At 42.2% G+C, this 21,341-nt stretch overlaps 1 protein-coding gene across 2 annotated transcripts; it reads right to left on the bottom strand.

Moving 5' to 3' along the window:
* Positions 1-4,515: 4,515 nt before the first annotated feature.
* On the bottom strand, positions 4,516-20,387 carry LOC111963789 (RING finger protein 122-like). 2 transcript variants are annotated; one of them, XM_023987303.2, is made up of 6 exons: positions 20,053-20,387; positions 18,642-18,827; positions 10,443-10,488; positions 9,991-10,032; positions 9,779-9,861; positions 4,516-9,627 (listed from the first exon to the last, which is right to left on the bottom strand). In XM_023987303.2, exons 2-6 carry the CDS (start codon positions 18,749-18,751, stop codon positions 9,513-9,515), a joined length of 396 nt encoding a protein of 131 aa, XP_023843071.1. In that variant the 5' UTR covers positions 18,752-18,827; positions 20,053-20,387; the 3' UTR covers positions 4,516-9,512. The 2 variants fall into 2 exon arrangements, with proteins under 2 accessions (XP_023843071.1, XP_023843072.1); XM_023987304.2 differs by having other exon boundaries at positions 9,779-9,858.
* Positions 20,388-21,341: the final 954 nt, after the last annotated feature.

The raw sequence follows: 21,341 nt of genomic DNA, 5'->3' as shown, positions 1-21,341 counted from the left end.
CAGGCTCCTGAACAGCTGCTATCCCTAACCCATAAGACTGCTAAATAGCTAACAAAATGGCTTCAGGCTATATTCCTTGACCTTGTCTTTTTGCACTTACTATGCACACTACACACACACTTAATTTGTGCATGCATACTCATGCTGACTACACACGCAGATACCATCATATATGCTGTTGCTACTCTTTATCATATACCCTGATGCCTAGTCACCATATCCCTATACATAACTACCATACCAGTATACCTCCACATTTGTAAAGATGGTATTGGCACTGACCCTGTATATATATTTTTGGGGGGTTTAGTACTACTGCTATTGATTACAGCATTGTTGGGAAAGGGCAAGCAAGAAAGGCATTTCACGGCACGTGAACTTAACTTAAACAACCCGTCTATGGCACTGCATACAAATGGTCACTGCTGGGGCCGTGGGTMTTGTTCTGGTCATATGAACCAAGTTATTCAACAACCCAAATGAGGTCTAAACAAAATCATGTTACTGTTGCATGCTTCCCTGGTTGGAGTATATCACACAACTGGTGCTCTACCCAGTGAACTTTTCCTAAATATTTGTAAGTGGTTCCACCAAATAGAAAATGTGTATGGTATTATTGATTTGACCCTCCCATTTACCAAGAGGTTTGCCTCTAACCATAAATTCAAGAGCTTTATCTGATGGTACATTGGCTGACTATGGTAACCTCTGGGTTTTTTGGGTGATCAGATGTTAAAGATTTCACTTCTCAGTAACTGATGCACAGCAAGACTGCAATAAAGACTACCTCTTACTACCTCAGGTCTGCACATGTTTAGGTGACCTGCATCTACTGGACTGGGCCACAGCAATTAAAATCACTGCAATGCCTAACAAATAGATGCAGTCAGTTTTAGAATGGGTGGTAAGTAAGAAGCTATTTCTAAATATTTAAAAAATGAAACACATTTGTATTGGGGGCAAACCGTTTACTAACCTAAATCTTGTAATGTGGAACTTGAGCAAGTTGAGTCTAAACTGCTTGGTATAACCCTGGATTGTAAGCTGTCATGGTCAACATATTGCTATGATGGGGAGAGATTTGTCCSTAATAAAGCACTGCTCTGCTTTCTTGACATTGCTATCAACAAAACCAGTCCTTAGTTTTGTCSCACCTGGWCTACTGTCCAGTCATTTCTTAGCGACAGAACCTAGGCCATCTTCATAGATGGAGTTAAATCAGAATTTCTTGAGATTCAAAAAGGTGTTCCTCAGGGTACGATTTTGGGTCCATTATTGTTCACTTTGTATATTAAGAACATAGGAAACACTGTTAAATCTTGTAGCATTCTTCTCTATGCAGATGACACAGTTTTGTATTCCTGTGCCACCTCAGTGTAGCAGGCCATTTGTGTACTTCAGCATGACTTTGATTCAATTCAGAAATCACATACAGATCTTAAATTAGTGTTAAATACAKGTAAAACCAAGCTCATGCTGTTCCCTAGGTCACAGAATGTTGACCCTGAGGACCTGCATATTTACACTACAAATGGAGCCCAAATTGAGCTTGTTTCTCAGTATAAGTACCTGGGTGTCTGGATTGATGACATGTTATCCTTCGTAACGCATATAAAAAAATCTGACTAAGATACATTTTTTTTTATAGCGAAATAAATTATGCCTTAGTATTAAAAATAGAAAGATTGTTAGAGCAACGCTTCTCCCTGTATTGGATTTTGGTGATATTGTTTACATGCATGCGGCAACCTCCGTTTTCAAACCCTTGGACGCAGTCTACCATTCCGAAATACGTTTTATCACAGGGGWCAATTTTAGGACTCATCGTAGTCTGTAAAAAATGTGGGAAGGATCTTTCTGTAAGAAGAGAGCTGCATTCTCTTATTTATTTACCAAGCAATCTTACAGGAACTCCCTCCGTATGAAACTTCATTAATTAAGATAAGAATAATAAGTTACCAAACCCGTTCACAGGAATGGATAACACTAGAGATCCCTTCAGTCTCCACAGATTTAGGAAAATCTGCGTTTAGTTTCTTTGCCCTAAATTTGTGGAACAATARGCAGAGTTCACTGCAGTTAGATGTACTGCTGCCACTCAGGCAGTTCAAATTATTGATTGAGGACCTCTATGTAGTTGAATGTGATTGCTTTTATTAAATGTTTATTTTTGTTAATTTTGTGCTGAATTATATTGTTTTATACATGTATATTTTCATATTCTGTTTGTAATGTGTACAGGGCTCTCTAATCTCATTGTGACTCAGTTTAAATAATGGTTAAATATAAAAAATATAGTGACTGGGCAGTAGTGCCACAAAGAGSGACATAGGCAAATTACAGGCCCTTAAATGTACACAAATAGCTAACATCAATMACATACATACATGTCAATCTCTCCTGGTTTAAGGTCGGGGAAAGATTGACTTCATCACGACTTAGTGAGAGGTATTGTCATGTTGAAAGCACTGAGCTGTCTGTGCACACAGCTCCGACACCCATGCATACCCCACAAGACATACCATCAGGGGTCTCTTCACTGTCCAAGTCCACAACACTCTGGGAAACGCACAGTACTACACAGAGCAATGACTACATGGAACTATTCCACATCAAGCAAGTCATTCAATCAGTAAAATCAGAAAGAAAACAAAACTAAACCTTATGGAACAAAGCGCACTGAAGAGACATGCTAGCACATGCCCTCTATACACACACACACACTGTAATATTGTTGTATGGTGGTATGTAAGCAATGAGACACGAGGGGTGTGGTATATGGCCAATATGCCACGTCTAAGGGCTGTCTAAGAGTGCCTGGACGCAGCCCTTAGCTGTGGTATATTGGCCATATAACACAACCCCCCCCCCCCCCTGAGGTGTTTTGTCATACCCGTGGTATACGGTCCGATATGCCACAGCTGTCAGCCAATCAGCATTCAGGGCTCGAACCACCCAGTTTATAATACATTTTGTTGTTGAAATGTTATATGATGTACAATATTTTACAAAAAATMTGTGCCTTAATGTGTTTGGACCCAAGGAAGAGTAGCTAATGGGGATCCCTAATAAACACAGTACAAATGTCACAACTCATTTCAATGCACTGCTATCAAGGCAGGCAAATCAAATGGTGTAGACTTTACTGTGAAATAGTTGCTTTACGAGCCCTTCCCAATGATGCAGAGATATGCAAATGTTTTTACTGACGGCTTTTCACATTTGAACTCTTCAACCCGTAGACTGTTATTTGGTGACGTACCATTGTCTAGATTAATACGTTACAAGAATCTGTAGGCTAAACTAGAAAAAGTAGATGAGATGAGCGTCATTGACATTGCTTTTTGTGTGCAACTTTGTAGCAARTCACACCTTTCACCACCAGAGGTCAGCATAGTCTTACTATTTATAGAGTTACTATTTAGTGTGAGTGCATTTAGTATCTAGGAATGGGTGTCCGTGTCTGTGCAAGTCTGGCAGCGGGTGGTGKTGGCGGCGAACAGTGTGATGCGGAGATCGAGGATTTGGAGTAGCAACAGCTGTGCTGGAATGCGATCAATATGGTTGATAGTGCTGATGATATGGGTGGGGAGGACCTGAATGGTCTGTAGTGGAAAGTAATAGGAAAATGAGATCACGATGCTACTGAAAGCAGTGGCGCTTCTAGTGCAGGGTGTGAAGGAAGGGAACGAATAATGATGTGTTGGAGTGGAAAGTTGTGAAGGTGTTTGATGTGACCACAGGGACGCAGCTACACCCTATCCGATTAACCAATGGCCTTTAACTTCACCTCTTTTTTCAAAAAACTAACCTGGTTCATTGGAAATGGTAGAATGCTAATATTCTGTGCTAGCCATGCTCTGCATGGGAAGAAGATCAAAAGCCGTGTCCCCAGAGCTTAGGGGAGCCATTTCTGGGGACACACTACGTCCATAGATGATATTAAAGAACGTGAAGGGAGGCAGAGTGATTGAGGCCAAAAGGTTGATCAGTAGGAAAGAGGGTCAAAGAAATGAAAGCTTATCAGTACTGCTGAGGTTGGAGAAGGTTTTGCTTGTAAAAGTACAGGATGTTAGTTTGACTGAGAATTGCAGTGTTTTAAATGACAAAGATTGGGACATGTATCTGTTCAGGGTAAAGAAAATAAAAGATGTGCCAAGTGTGGAGGGGAACATGATTATGGTTACTATAGGAACAATGTGAAGGCAAAGTGTTGTAATTGTGGGGGGGAACACAATGCAGCATTTGGTGGGATGCCAGGGGAGGAGGAGSGTTTGTTAGAGGTACAGAATTTAGGCAAACCGTAAATGATTGCACACACCTGCAGAGTAGATGGCGGCATGCACCTTAAACGTTTGTTTGCGTACCGCCATTGTACCGAAGAAGTATCTAGACTGGTAGCCACATTCTCATGACGGACACCCCTGCTGCTTTTACACCGTACTGAGAAAGGATGAGGAGATATGAAAAGGTGAAGACGCTTCCTCGTTTACAAGCCACTGATAACAACCAAAGATTTGTCCATTTTCTGTTTAATAACCTTATTTGGWGAGGTGTTAACAAACACACAGGCATTTGCAAATGTTAGGCACTTTACATACAGGGATCGTCGTTCTGCGGCATGTCCATTGCACCAGACACTGAAGGGCGGCCTGTCCCTGTCTAGTCTGTATATTCTGTCATTGTTACGTGAGATGTGACGCTCCTCTAGGACTGCTCACAATTGATCAACTTCATTAATACTTATAACAGTCGTTTCAGAGGATCATATCACCGTTTTTTTATAGAGTTTTGATTGTTGCTAATGGGATATTTCCACAATGAAGACTGTTTCCTTGACGCTGTGCCACTTCATTTTCTCTACATTGCTCCCAGCGTTGGCCAATTTCAGTTCTAGCCAATGAGTTTCAGCCCTTCACATTTGAGCGACAGCTAGCAAGAGGCCTGCCCAGCGTTAGGTTGCAGGGCGGGCCCAACGGCTCAGAGAGAGAGAGAGAGCAATGACATGGTGCACATATCTGCACATACGGTATGTGACGTAGTACGCAATTTTCTGGGACCACTTTTCGCTCACGACTGCCACTTTCAGAACTACTGGCTTAAAAGTATACAAAAGTACCAGAGAATCTCTTTAAGAGTAAAGGTTTAGGCCAAATGGTTCAAATCATTGCATTTGAAAAGCGCTGTCCTCGCCAGCATGACCAGATAGTCACGTCCACCCCAGTCCCACATCTCTCGAGCTGCTGTCCTGTTGTAGCCGACCTCAAGACTGCGTCTGAAAGAGGGTACGTCTAAAATGTATTCTATTTCTTTGTGTACTATAGGGAATAGGGTGCCATTTCTGACGCATTTTCCACATTCATTGATTTTTGGTGCTCAGTGTTCTAATCTTAAAACCCCCGAATGAATCAGATGACTCATACACACGTTACTAGGCTACTGTCTGTGCATCAATAGGCCTATCCTCTTGCGACACTTTCGCAAGCCACAGGAAAGTACAACTCACTATCTGGTTATGAAGTAAAGAGCTTACTGTAATTSTAACCCCTTACACTCTATAGYGCTAAWTTYAAATGTTTCTTACGYAAMAAATATGTAAAGCGTATGCATAACCARGGTAGCAATTAAAAGGGAACAGTTTGGAGATTATCYGAAAATGATTAGACTAAAGGTGAGGACGCGACAGTTCACCTGACACAAGCCCGAATCCAAACATTACACTGTTGTTTTTATGTGCATTTTACATTTACTGTACTTTCGCTGCATTTGTTGACGATGAAACCTGAAAATACGATGGATACATTCAGTAACATAGGAACTGTGCACACTTTCGAGAATAAGTCATTTCAATTCACTTTTAAGACTCAAAGAAGTTACTGTTGTTGTTTTTGCAATTCAAAAAATGGTGCATTATAAATCCAAATCTGGTTCAGGTGGGCATAATTTGAAAGCTTGTTCTATTGCCAACATGACTAGCTAAATTATAAAATATGATCACACAGTGTTAGGCTTTCACAAGGCAATTCAAAGAAGCAGATCGTAATTTTGGTGCGCAAAGAATGGAATCAAGAGGTCATTCGGATGCAAGGTCCTCGGCAATCTTTCTTCATAATACAACAAACATAATCATCAAAGCGGTATTTACATAGAGTCCTCATAATTTACAGCATTTCCCTCACTCAGACAACAAAAAAATAACTAAATTGCCAAACGGTGGGAGGGATGGGGGCAACTCAAACAGGAAGTACCAGAACAAAAACTCAAACAGGACTGTTTCGCTAGCACAGACTGGAAGCCTATAGGGATGAGGTCAGAGATCTGGTAAGGGGTGCCAGGACAACAACCTCTCCCTCAACTTCAGCAAGACAAAGGACTTGATTGTGGACTACAGGAAACAAAGGGGTGAGTACGCCCCCATCCACATCAATGGCGCTGTAGTGGAGCGGATCGAGAGCTTCAAGTTCCTTGGTGTTTACATCACTAAGGAATAGCATGGTCCTCACAGTTGTGAAGAGGGCCCATCAGCGRCTCTTCCCCCCTCAGGAGGCAGAAAAGATTTGGCATGGGCCCTCAGATCCTCCTACTAACTCTCTTGCACTATGCACACACACTGGACRRTARTCACACACTACATACGCCCATACACACACATGAATACTGACACCACACACACATTTACACTCACCACATACGCTGCTGCTACTGTGTCTTATCTATCTTGTTGCCTAGTCACTTTACCCCTACCTACACTGAACGTTCCATACATTAGGAACACCTTCCTTATATTGAGTTGCACCCCCTTTTGCCCTCAGAATAGCCTCCAATGCTTCCCACAGTTCAATTTTTCTGGACCCCAGGAAGAGTATCTGCTGSGTTGGTTAATGGGGATCCATAATAAATACAGCTGTGTCAAGTCGGCTGGCTGTCCTTTGGGTGGTGGACCATTCTTGATACACATGGGGAAACTGTTGAGTGTGAAAGACCCAGCAGCGTTGCAGTTCTTGATACACTCAWACCGGTGTGCCTGGCGCCTACTACCATACCCTGTTCAAAGGCAAAATCATATATCTTGCCCATTCACCCTCTGAATGGCCCTTCTTCACAATCCATGTCTCAATTGTCTCAATGCTTAAAAATCCTTCTTTAACCTGTCACCTCCCCTTCATCTACACTGATTGAAGTGGATTTAACAAGTGACATCAAGAAGGGCTCATAGCGTTCACCTGGATTAACCTGGTCATTCTATGTCATGGAAAGAGCAGGTATTCCTAATGCTTTGTACACTCAGTGTATATGTACAAAGCTACCTCAATTACCTTGTACCCCTGCACATCGACCTGGTACTGGTACACCCTGCATAAATCCATGTTACTTTTACTCATTATTCGTTATTCAGTGTGTATTTATTCCTCATGTCACTGTTTCATTTTTTTTTTTWATGAATTTTTTATCTTTATCTTAACTTGTTGGAATCCATAATTAAGCGGGACCCATAAGTAACCATTTCACTGTTAGTCTACACCTGTTGTATGAAAAAAGTATGAAAATGTATGCACTCACTACTGCACGTCGCTCTGGATAAGGGCGTCTGCTAAAAGACTCAAATGTAAACGTTTACGAAGCACGTGACAAATACAATTTGATTTGGATTTGTACTTCTTGTCGAGCGTAGCGGGTCAAGTTCAGAACCGCTGTCAGTCAAAACCCATACAGCGCTGTGAAGTGGAGACCCAGAGCTCTGATGTRATGTATAGCAAGTTACTGTACAGCCTCTGCGTTCCAATTTAGGCACTTATCAGTGTCCAAATACTCACTTGTCAACCGGTATACGGGTACGAGTGTAAAGGGTTAACCCCTAACAGATGGCACACAAATTTGTTTGTCAGTTCTCATTAAATATTGTCACTTGTTCGCTCTGGCCTGGCCACTTAGTAGCTCGGGTGCCTGCTTCAGCCAACTCCTTTGTAATTGTCATGTCAAGTACGGTAAAAGCAGAGACCGACTGGCCCTCTAGTGACTATGGTCTAGTGACCCTTCCAGGTTTCGTGGTGTAACTGTTCGTATGAGGGCAGTCCATAATAACACTCTGTGATGAAGAGATGGACGGTGTTGAGAAATGACCGAKCCCTGAAACATTCACAGGAGCACAAACATGGCAACTGAAACAGGACTGTGAAATCCATGGACCTGTTCCAATACTTACAAAATGCACCCTTTCAACCTCTTTTACTAAATATTCACAGATCCGACCTGACTGTTGATGGAAGCTATATGGTGGAACGTCTTCTACCCATCCAGTAAGGTCAGTGATTACTTTGCGGAAGGGAGGGTGGAAGGGGAATGGTTGAAGTATTGGGTCATGGCCCGTGTCGTATCATAGCAGACCCAGAGGTGAGAGGGGGTTTAAGGCAGGTGAGTTGTGTTTCTATTCCTCCTGCCTCTACATACACAGTAGAGGAKTGTTCGTTCACACACCACAAACACYGTAGGACATAGAACAAATCAGGGCCCWTGGACTTTTTCCTCATATTTACAAAAGCAGATATTGTCTTACGATTTCCATTTCAATAGAAAAATCTTTGCGGTGTACACGTAGGGAAGGTRGACTTAGCTATTGGGTCAGTGTTTCAGTTTCAGTTTACCATACATAAAGGAATGCGTCCCAATCTCTCTTCATTCTAAATACAATAAACTGCATAGGCTTGTTTGGCAAATCTATAGGAAATAATGGTCAGAATAAATACATTGTCGTCGTCGGTTCCTCCTARAGGTCAAAACAGGAGTGTGTCACACCCACTTAATATAAGCAGGATGCAGATCTGACAGACGCGCATGCACYCACACACACACGGTGTWGTCGGCAGGAAACGTGTCACAATAATAATAAATGTATGTCATCATCCCCAGGGTGCAACATACTGGATGTTGCAGATAGAAATGCCACAACTAGAGCTGACATGATTCCTCACTCTACATTTCAGAGGCATGTCTGTTCGACATCATTTTTTAATTTTTTTTATCTGGGCGTTCTGCAATGTGGCTCATGAGTCACCTGAAGTTCTCCCTCAACAGGTAACCCCTCGTCCAGACAGGGATTGAGGGTTGAGAGGGACATTTTAGTCCCAGAGTCTGGTTTGGGAATCCTGCACTCATTCCTGAAACTGGTTGAGTGAGCACTGTAGAGGTTTGGSCAGTCAGTCATTAAATGACTGACTCCACTTGATAAGGTGTGGTATGATATACTACAGTACCCATAATYCTCTGTGTCCCGTCTCGTTATCAATACACGAGGGTCTGAAATCTGAATCTTTTTTTTCTCCATTGTTGTGGTTTTCTCCCTGGACCTTAAGAACAGTTTGTCCGGTAAATTCACTTTAACGACGTATAGTCTGTTAGACCAGTCTATTCCAACTGTGTTGTCATAGCAACAGGTTACACCACTCCGTTCGAACTGTATCGCCATAGCAACATGTTACACCACTCTGTTCGAACTGTATCGCCATAGCAATGCGCTACACCAGTTCATCCAGTAGTGTGCCCAGGCTGTGGTGATGTTCAGGTGGTCCAGTGATGGGCTTGTTACACATGGGACACACACAGCGCACCTCCAGCCACTTCACCAGGCAACTGCAGGGGCAAACAACAATTCAGTGATAACATATATGCACGCATATATACACACACAAATATGCACGTACAGATACACACGCACACACAGACACACACACATCTGACACATAAATTCCATCTGCTTGGTGTGAGGTGAGGTGACACTTGCCTCCGGTGAAAGGCGTGTTGGCATGGCAACACTCCWAGCTCATCTTTCACTCTGAAGTCCTCCAAGCACACGGCGCATGTCTGCTGTGATGGAGAGAAGTAGAGGGAGAGCAATGGAGAGAGAAACCAGGGGAGAGAGAGAAGGTGGTTGGAGAGTGTAAAAAGAGTCTGCACTAAACAGAAGCATAATGAAAAGAAGAATAAGAAACGTACCCCGTGTAGATTCAGTTTCTTTGTATCCCCTTTGAATACCACCTGTGAAAAAGCATCAGTGATTACCGCTAGAGTTGTGGGACAAACATGGAAATGAAACAGGTTTCCTATTCACAAGATGAAGGGGTGTTTAAAAAGATCATTGGAACGTTTTTGCTCTCAACACTAGGGGGCCGGAGACACTGTGAGGATTGATGTGGGGCGGTCTTCATTGCAGTTACAYTATATTTCTGTCAKGTATTCCTGAGATTTTAAACAACTKTCCAGGCATTGTGCTTCTGATTATGTGGACAGCACGACTGCAAAAATGGTGACCTGAAAGGCACCCTGAGTTTGTATGCAAACGTGTCATGAAGCAATTGTGTTATATGTGCAGTGTGTTGAATATGACTGACTTATAGATGACTGACTTGAGGAACGTGACTTTTTTGTGGTGTTGTGACGCGACTTACCGCTTTGTATCCAAACCTCTCTCGCTGAGCCTGGTGCCTCAGTTTACTGGGAGGGAAGAGAGCAGAAAGAGAGGKGAGACTTTTAGTATCAATTGAGTAAGAAGACAGGCAGACAGAGGYACAGACAGTGGTTTCATCAATGAACCTGTCTGTAATCACCCTAGAGGTACATACGCTGAAACGATTGGCCCTAGTCAAAATTGTATTTTTACTTTTGAYATGCACTGATCGCCAAATAATAATTCTGTGTAAAAATGACCACATACGGTAGCATGTTTTCATCAAACAGATGTAGTAAAGGGARTCGTGCCCGCTGTGCCCACTCAGTTTCAATGGGCATAATGCCTCTCCTTTCCTCTCCTCTCTGCCACTTTGAAAGGACCACATTGTGGAGCAAAGAGGGTCATACCCTGGACACAGTGCGATGTTGTTCACACTGAACACAATCTCACTTCATTAAGGCTCAATAACTCTTCAGACCCAGAGCAGTCTCCAGTTACCACTGTGTTATATCCTCTTTGTCACAACACAGATGAAAACAATAGACATTCATCCTTCTATTCATGTCTTAAAATGTGCATGTGTGTGTGTTTTGTTTGTGTGAGTGTGTGTGAATGTGCATTTGTCTACTGTGTGTGTTTGTATACGTGTGTGTAGGTCCCTATAAAATCAGTTTTATTTTTTGCCTGATTCCGTTTAGTTTTTCCCCAAATTCTGTTTTCTCCATTTAGTTATTTCAGGTTTCCATTTTCCATTTTTTCTTTGGCTTTTCGCTCTCAAAATCACACTTTTTAAAATAGACCATCCAATTTAGTTGTTTTGTGAGTCCACAACAATGCTTAAACCACATCAGGAGACCACTTTTTGAGGTCTGGGATAAATAGAGAAATTTAGATTTTTGTGTGTAGTTACCCTTTAATTGCAGTGTGCAACTAGCAAGAGGCTGTTGTCTATTTTTTTTGTATTGGTAGAGTTTGCAAAACAAATACCCACTGGATTGATGCAAATAATAATGTTATAATMCTGCCAGGTAAGCATAGGTTACTTTGTAGTTAACATTTGATTGAGAAGGTTTTTGGGAAAGGCAKATTTCTATCGACCAGAAGACTTTTCATTAGCATCATTGCTAAAGGCTACACAATGTGGTAGACACGCGCACCGCACATTCACAGACCAGAGCAATTCTCGTTGACTCTTCAGAAAGTTGCAGGKAATACGAATCACTATTTATAGTCTTATGATAAACTTGGGCAAATTAATWAATTTTCAATACATTTYGTTGATTCCCTACTAAGTTCAATACATTTTTGAAAATTGTTGAATTCCGTTTTAATGTCTGGATTCCGTGATCCCGTCCGCGTTCTCTGCATCTCGGATTTTATAGGGCCCTATGTGTGGGAGATTCAGGATAGGAGGAGGACCCTACGTTTACTTCCAACTGTGGGGCTGCTGCCTGAGGCCTTAAATAGACTCAGGGACAAACCAGGCTGATAATCATCTGTTGCTGATTGTTTGAGTTGGGAAATACTTAAGGACAGAGGAAACAGAGGGACGGGTGAGGAGTCCCCCATGACAACAATAGCCTGGACCTGATTCTAAAGAGCTTTTTAGAGAAGCCTTAGTCACAGTAACAGTAATAACAGTCACACACACACACACACACACACTCATGCAAACACATTGCTGACGTTTCAATCTACACTGAACAAAAATATAAACGCAACATGTAACAATTTCAAAGATTTTACTGAGTTACAGTTCATTTAAGGAAATCTATGGATTTCACATGACTGGGAATACAGATTTTGTTGGTCACAGATACCTTTAAAAACAGGTAGTGGCATGGATCATAAAACCAGTCCGTATCTGGTGTGACCACCATTTGACTCATGCAGCGCGACACATCTCCTCTGCATAGAGTTGATCAGGCTGTTGATTGTGGCCTGTGGAATGTTGTAACACTCCTCTTCAATGGCTGTGCGAAGTTGCTGGATATTGATGGTAACTGGAACATGCTGTCGTACATGTGGATCAAGAGCATCCCAAACATGCTCAATGGGTGACCTGTCTGATGAGTATACAGGCCATGGAAGAACTGGGATATTTTCAGCTTCCAGGAATTGTGTAGAGATCCTTGCGACATGGGGCCGTGCATTATCATGCTGAAACATGAGGGGTTGGCGGTAGATGAATGGCACGACAATGGGCCTCAGGGTCTCGTCACGGTATCTCTGTGCATTCAAATTGTCATCGATACAATGCAATTGTGCTCGTTGTCCGTAGCTTATGCCTGCCCATACCATAACCCCACCACCACCATGGGGCACTCCGTTCACAACTTTGACATCAGCAAACCGCTCGCCCACACAACGCCATACACACTATCTGCCATCTGCCTGGTACAGTTGAAACCCGGATTCATCCACGAAGAGTACACTTCTCCAGTGTGCCAATGGCTATCGAAGGTGAGCATTTACCCACTGAAGTCGGTTACAACGCCGAACTGCAGTCAGGTCAAGACCCTGGTGAGGATGACGAGCATGCAAATGAGCTTCCCTGAGACGGTTTCTGACAGTTTGTGCAGAAATTATTTGATTGTGCAAACCRACAGTTTCATCAGCTGTCCGGGTGGCTGGTCTCAGACAATCCTGCAGTGAAGAAGCCTGATGTGGTCTGAGGTTGTGAAGCTGATTAGATGTACTGCCAAATTCTCTAAAACAACATTGGAAGTGGCTTATGTTAGAGAACTGAACAATAAATGATCTGGCAACAGCTCTGGGGGACATTCCTGCAGTCAGCATGCCAATTGCACGCTCCCTCAATACTTGAGACATCTGTGGCATTGTGATGTGTGACAAAACTGCACATTTTAGAGTGGACTATTATTGTCCCCAGCACAAGMTGCACCTGTGTAATGATCATGCTGTTTAATCAGTTTCTTGATATGCCACACCTGTCAGATGGATGGATTTGATAACAAAATGATACCACGGCAAYAAAAGTAGGCATATTAGCCAAAGTCACAGAATGGCACTTGATCCAGAATGAGAAACTCAGCGACTGCTCTATTCAATCACTGGGSATCTTTTGAGGTCAATATCATCATGTTTGAAATGTTTTACGTCAGTATTTTTTGATCGTRAGTATGTATGCTTCAATGCATACTGCATGCTTTAATTAACCAATTATACAATCATGTTATCAATTTGAATTTGTCTTTACCAATCTAACTACATAACAACATAATGATTATAATGTATTTGAATGGTAAATCTCTATTGATAAACTGGTAAAATCAAAGAGTATTTTGACACCCACCGTCTCATATTGTTCTGAAATCATTTCTGTAGTAAGAAACTGATAAGATTATCATTCCTGAAACATTATTTTGTTTAAATATAATTTGATCTCTTATAAATTAAGCTAATTGTTTGCACCCAATTTGGCAATTTTAATTTATAAGATTCATATATCAAAAGTGTTGGAAAAACTTGTCAATAATCAACTGACTGCTTTCTTGATGTCTATAGTATTTCTCTCGGGTATGCAACCAGTTTCCGCTCAGGATAAGGATGGGTCACTGCAACCTTAAAGATCCTCAATGATGTCACCATTGCCCTTGATTATAAGCAATATTGTGCTGCTATTTTTATTGACTTGGCCAAAGCTTTTGATACGGTAGACCATTCCATTCTTGTGGCCGGGCTAAAGAAGTATTGGTGTCTCTGAGGGGTCTTCGTGCTGGTTTGCTAATTACCTCTCTCAAAGAATGCAGTGTATAAAGTCAGAAAATCAGCTGTCTCAGCCATTGCCTGTCAGCAAGGGAGTAKCCCAAGGCTCGATCCTAYGCCCCACYCTCTTCTCAATTTACATCAACAACATAGCTCAGGCAGTAGGWAGCTCTCTCATCCATTTATATGCAGATGATACAGTCTTATACTCAGCTGGCCCCTCCTTGGATTTTGTGTTAAATGCTCTACAACAAAGCTTTCTTAGTGTTCAACAAGATTTCTCTAATCTTAACCTTGTTCTGAAAACCTCCAAAACAAAGGTCATGTGGTTTGGTAAGAAGAATGCCCCTCTTCCCACAGGTTTTATAACCCTGACCTCTGAGGGTTTAGAACTTGAGGTAGTCACCTCATACAAGTACTTGGGAGTATGGCTAGACGGTGCACTGTCATTCTCTCGGCACATATCAAAGCTGCAAGTTAAATCTAGACTTGGTTTCCTCTACCGTAATCGCTCCTCTTTCACTCCAGCTGCCAAACTAACCCTGATTCAGATGACCATCCTACCCATGCTAGATTACGGCGACATAATTTATAGATCGGCAGGTAAGGGTTCTCTCGAGCGGCTAGATGTTCTTTACCGCTCTTTACCATTCGGCCACCAATGCTCCTTATAGGACACATCCCTGCACTCTATACTGCTCTGTAAACTGGTAATATCTGCATACCCGTCGCAAGACCCACTGGTTGATGCTTATTTTTAAAACCCTCTTAGGCCTCCTCCCCCCTATCTGAGATATCTACTGCAGCCCTCATCCTCCTTCTGCCAGTCACATAAAGGTTCCCAAAGTACACACATCCCTGGGTCGCTCCTCTTTTCAGTTCGCTGRAGCTAGTGACTGGAACGAGCTGCAACAAACACTCAAACTGGACAGTTTTATCTCAATCTCTTCATTCAGACTCAATCATGGACACTCTTACTGACAGTTGTGGCTGCTTTGCATGATGTATTGTTGTCTCTACCTTCTTGCCCTTTGTGCTGTTGTCTGTGCCCAATAATGTTTGTACCATGTTTTGTGCTGCTACCATGTTGTGCTGCTACCATGTTGTGTTGCTACCATGTTGTTGTTATGTTGTGTTGCTACCATGCTGTGTTGTCATGTGTTGCTGCCTTGCTATGTTGTTGTCTTTATGTAGTGTTGTGTTGTCTCTCTTGTTGTGATGTGTGTTTTGTCCTATATTTATATTGTACAGTCGTGGCCAAAAGTTTTGAGAATGACACAAATATGAATTTTTACAAAGTCTGCTSCCTCAGTTTGTATGATGGCAATTTGCATATACTCCAGAATGTTATGAAGAGTGATCAGATGAATTGCAATTAATTGCAAAGTCCCTCTTTGCCATGCAAATGAACTAAATCCCCCCCCAAAAATTCCACTGCATTTCAGCCCTGCCACAAAAGGACCAGCTGACAACATGTCAGTGATTCAATCATTAACACAGGTGGAGTGTTGACGAGGACAAGGCTGGAGATCACTCTGTCATGCTGATTGAGTTTGAGTAACAGAATCTTACTGGTGCTTGGAATCTTTGTTCTTCCTCTGTCAACGATGGTTACCTGCAAGGAAACACGTGCCATCATCATTGCTTTGCACAAAAAGGGCTTCACAGGCAAGGATATTGCTGCCAGTAAGATTGCACCTAAATCAACCATTTATCGGATCTTCAAGGAGAGCGGTTCAATTGTTGTGAAGAAGGCTTCAGGGCGCCCAAGAAAGTCCAGCAAGCGCCAGGACCGTCTCCTACAGTTGATTCAGCTGCGGGATCGGGGCACCACCAGTACAGAGCTTGCTCAGGAATGGCAGCAGGCAGGTGAGTGTATCAGCACGCACAGTGCGGTGAAGACTTTTGGAGGATGGCCTGGTGTCAAGAAGGGAAGCAAAGAAGCCACTTCTCTCCAGGATAAACATCAGGGACAGACTGATATTCTGCAAAAAGTACAGGGATTGGACTGCTGAGGACTGGGGTAAAGTCATTTTCTCTGATGAATCCCTTTTTCCGATTGTTTGGGGCATCCGGAAAAAAGCTTGTCCGAAGAAGACAAGGTGAGCCCTACCATCAAAGCATCCTGAGACCATTCATGTGTGGGGTTGCTTCTCAGCCAAGGGAGTGGGCTCACTCACAATTTTGCCTAAGAACACAGCCATGAATAAAGAATGGTACCAACACATCCCCCGAGAGCAACTTCTCCCAACCATCCAGGAACAGTTTGGTGACGAACAATGCCTTTTCCAGCATGATGGAGCACCTTGCCATAAGGCAAAAGTGATAACTAAGTGGCTCGGGGAACAAACCATGGCCAAGAAACTCCCCAGACCTTAATCCCATTGAGAACTTGTGGTCAATCCTCAAGAGGCGGGTGGACAAACAAAAACCCACATATTCTGACAAACTCCAAGCATTGATTATGCAAGAATGGGCTGTCATCAGTCAGGATGTGGCCCAGACGTTAATTGACAGCATGCCAGGGCGGATTGCAGAGGTCTTGAAAAAGAAGGGTCAACACTGCAAATATTGACTCTTTGCATCAACTTCATGCAATTGTCAATAAAAGCCTTTGACACTTATGAAATGCTTGTAATTATACTTCAGTTTTTCATAGTAACATCTGACAAAAATATCTAAAGACACTGAAGAAGCAAACTTTGTGGAAATTAATATTTGTGTCATTCTCAAACCTTTTGGCCACGACTGTATTTCTTTTTTATATTTAATCCCAGGTCCCCGTCCCCGCAGGAGGCCTTTTGCTAGGCCATCATTGTAAATAAGAATTTGTTCCTAACTGACTTGCCTAGTTAAATAAAATTTGTAAAAATATAGTGGTCCATAAATACAGTACCTAACATTCGATTTGGACCATCATTCCTCCTAACAATGAGTAAGACATGAGGAATCCAATAAAAGTATCAAAAGCCACCCACACCCKACGCCTATCCCACACCAACAACCAGTATACAGTATCAGTTCTCTATATCTGACAAGTATATGCAGCTGCTGCTTGGAGTATTGRTTCTTCATCCTTTGTACTGTAACGCATTCCATGTGAATCTGGTGTTGTTTTTTCCCCCTGTTCAGAGAAATTAGCCATTGAAGTCACTTGCGTTATTTACCATAAATGTGTATGCGCATGCATTYAGTTATTGTGCTTATTTTAACGGATTTCATGGGATTGATTTCCYTGTGGCATTTATTTCATTGCACTGATCAACAACATTTGCATAGAAGTGGCTTCTTTTATAAAAGTGTGCGCRGTCTCTTTAACCAGTAATGACTCATTCATGAGCCAAGATGCGGCCTGCCAGAGCTCTCAGCCTCAGTTCGCTGAGGGAGAGATGTGAAGGAGACCGATTAAGTGAATGAATAAAGTTTTTGGTGGCAATCAGCTTTGAAATCAACATATTTTGCGGTATGGTTTGCATATTATCACCAAAAAGTACTAGGGTAGTGAACTGATGTTAGTTTCAGATGTAAGCTTGCAAGGAAAGGGTCAGTGCAATCCTGGTTCCTTGGGACGTCCCTACCCTAAACCCTAACCTTAACGCTTACCCTAAACTTAGCCCTTTTTAATTTAAACTTCAATGAGGTAGGTGACGTCCAAAGGACCGTGGATTTCACGGACTGCAAGGAAAGTTAGCCTACAAAGCTGGAAGTTATTGTCACGCCCTGACCTTAGAGATCCTTATTATTCTCTATGTTTGGTTAGGTCAGGGTGTGACTCGGGGGTGAAATTCTATGTTTTCTGTTTCTTTGTTTTTGGCCGAGTGTGATTCCCAATCAGAGGCAGCTGTCTATCGTTGTCTCTGATTGGGGATCATACTTAGGCAGCCCTTTTCCCACCATTAGGTTGTGGGATCTTGTTTTCTGTTTAGTTACTGTTGCCTGACAGAACTGTGCGTTTTCGATTTTGTTATTTTGTTTGAGTGTTTTTTAAATTAAAATCATGAACACTTTCCAAGCTGRGCCTTGGTCTACTTTTTRGACCACCAACGAGAGCCGCTACAGTTWCCGGTGTCTTCTTGCATWGTAAAGTTATTCTAGCCTATATGGAAATTGTTTMGCGAACAGTAATTAACAGTTTCTACATTTTTACATGCCATGTCACATTATTCAAGTGTGTTAACTTCTGTTCAGCACGAGTGGGGAGCTAAAAATGATGCAGCTCAGACTCCCAGTGCAGACTATCAATAATTTTGRAGAGTAGACACAGTGTGCTCCGTGGGGGACATCGGCTGACTCATAGACAGACTTGATCCGTGAGACACATTTGGCACAATTACTGAGAGTAACCACAATTCTAGTACCCAACCGTTTTTCACATTTTAGTATAAAAAAGGTATGGAAGTTTTGGTATACCGTGCAACACTAGCAGACAGACAGACAGACAGATAAATAGATGGAGGGATATGTTTACCTGATGAAGTAGCAGCAGAAGATGAGGCTGAGGACAAAGACGAAGACTCCGGTCCCGAAGATGACCATGTAGATGTTGAGAGGAAGGTCCTGGAACGCCACGGCAGACATGATCCCTAACCTCTAGCCCCCGACCTACTGTGACCTCTGATCTTTCCCCTCTGACAGTGAACCAGACACACACACCCTGGAGGGAGACACACACAAACATTCAATCATTTCAGAAAAGTGTGCATGTTAAGAATGTTGATTACAAAAAAAGAATGCAAGCATGCAAACAAACGCACGGCACTCACACCAGAATAACACAACACACACACACTAACACATTAACAGTAAGAAACTCAGCTCGTCTCTGTTGTGGGTGAGGGAGAAGAGAACAGGCGCTGACAAAGCAGGAAGTGATGCAGTCTGTGGCGAGACATACTGTAGCTCAGGTGCTGTGAAGCTGGCAGGATATTGTAGACCCCAAATACTTGAAGTTACCAATAGACACTGATCTAATGGCAGTAATGTTAGGTGGGATTGGGGGAGGTGAGCTGATCCAAATCTGTGACTATTGTCTATATGGGCTTACTGATGCCCTAGTCTTCTGATTTACGACTGTACAGCATGAACGCCTGTACAGCATGAGTACAGAATAGCTGTATTTTCAGTACAACAACCTGCTCACATGCGTGAACACACGCATGCACACGGTACACACTGCCCTAGGTAATCCCTTGCCTACAGACTGTTTATATTCATAAACTCTATTGGTCAAGCAGCACGTGTTCAGTTTATTGGCTGAGAGAACAGAGATCACACTGCAGGTGTGTGTGTGCGCAGTGTGCGTGTGCTTGTGCGTGCACTCTGAAGGACAGATGTTGGTGTGGGTCACTGTTAGAAGAGCCACTGGATATGAGACTGTGATTTCCAAACACTTACTTCACTTTTTTCCCAAGATAATTTGAAGGCAAATGTACAAGTGTGTGTAATATAAAGGATAGAATCAATAAGTTTACTCTTGTCTGTTGTCTCAACTTACCATAAAACAGACTTGGATATCAAGAACTGTCTGCGCACAAAAGAGAAGTTGCGCACACTGCATACTTACAGTGACGTAAAGTCACCAAGGGACAATGACATACCATCACAGACGATCATATAATTTATTTTCAACGGAGGATATGTGTCGTCAAAATGTCCAATGTGTTAGTAATAGAAACGATTCTATAAAGTGATGCGAGTAGACCTGGAGTTCTGAACGAAAATTGCGCATATCATACAGTAAAAAATAAAAAACTCACACAGCTCATAACTTGTTCTTGCAAAACCATCAAAACAATGCAATATCACACAGTGATGAAGTAAATCTATTGAAAAACAAGAAACGTGAACAGAAACAAATGTGTTATGCGTAAAATTCTTACCGTTATAACGAAGAAGGCTCACAGACTGCCCCTCGATGGTAGAACGTGTTTATTCTTCATAAACACCAGTGGTTCGTCGTGAATGGATGACGCTCACAGCTGGACTATACATTCTTCCTTCGGTAGGAATCTCTCTCTCTCAAATGTTGCCATYAGATATACTGTACATATGCGACTTAAAAAAAAAAGACAAAGAAAAAAGTTATGCAAAAGGAGTCGACCGTGGCTCGTACCTTACCACATCTGTAGGCAATTTTACTTCTGGAATCTACATCTGTTGTTATTTTCGTAACGCGAGAAGTCCTGCCTTGGTATTGTCATACACAACATTACCGTTACAGCTAATTCCGTGAGAGAGGCCTATTCATTTAAGGATCCGCCCCTTTCTTTTTCAATTTTCGCCTAAAATGACATACCCAAATATAGCTGCCTGTAGCTCAGGACCTGAAGCAAATATATGCATATTCTTGATACCATTTGAAAGGAAACACTTTGAAGTTTGTGGAAATGTGAAATGAATGTAGGAGAATATATCACATTCGATCTTGTAAAAGATAATACAAAGAAAAAAAACATGCGTTTTTTTTGTACCATCATCTTTGAAATGCAAAAGAAAGGCCAATATATGATTTAGGAATCCAGGTGCAATGTAGATTTTGGCCACTAAATGGCAGCAGTGTATGGCCAATGTTTTAGACTGATCCAATGAACCATTGCATTGCTGTTAAAAAAATTGTATCAAGACTGGCCAAATGTGCCTAATTGGTTTATGAATAACATTTCAAGTTCATAACTGTGCACTCTCCTCAAATAATACCATGGCATTATTTCACTGTAATAGCTATTGTAAATTGGACAGTGCAGTTAGATTAACAAGAATTTAAGCTTTCTGCTAATATCAGATATGTCTATGTCCTGGGAAATGTTCTTGTTACTTATGTAACGGATGTGAAATGGCTAGCTAGTTAGCGGTGGTGCGCGCTAATAGCCTTTCAATCGGTGATGTCACTTGCTCTGAGACCTTGAAGTAGTGGTTCCCCTTGCTCTGCAAAGGCCGCGGCTTTTGGGGAGCGATGGGTAACGATGCTTCGTGGGTGACTGTTGTTGATGTGTGCAGAGGGTCCCTGGTTCGCGCCCGGGTCGGGGCGAGGGGACGGACTAAAGTTCTACTGTTACACTTACAACCTCATGCTAATCGCATTAACCTACATTAGCTCAAGCCACCAACCCTGTAGAGGTATAAAGTGGAAACAATTCATTTTTCCCCGCCTTCTCTTATCGAGCCAATT

The sequence above is a fragment of the Salvelinus sp. IW2-2015 genome, linkage group LG5 (assembly GCF_002910315.2).
Source record: "Salvelinus sp. IW2-2015 linkage group LG5, ASM291031v2, whole genome shotgun sequence".
Classification (NCBI taxonomy): domain Eukaryota; kingdom Metazoa; phylum Chordata; class Actinopteri; order Salmoniformes; family Salmonidae; genus Salvelinus; species Salvelinus sp. IW2-2015.
The sequence above is the reverse complement of the archived record's forward strand: the minus strand, read 5'-3'. Positions and strand labels throughout refer to the sequence as shown.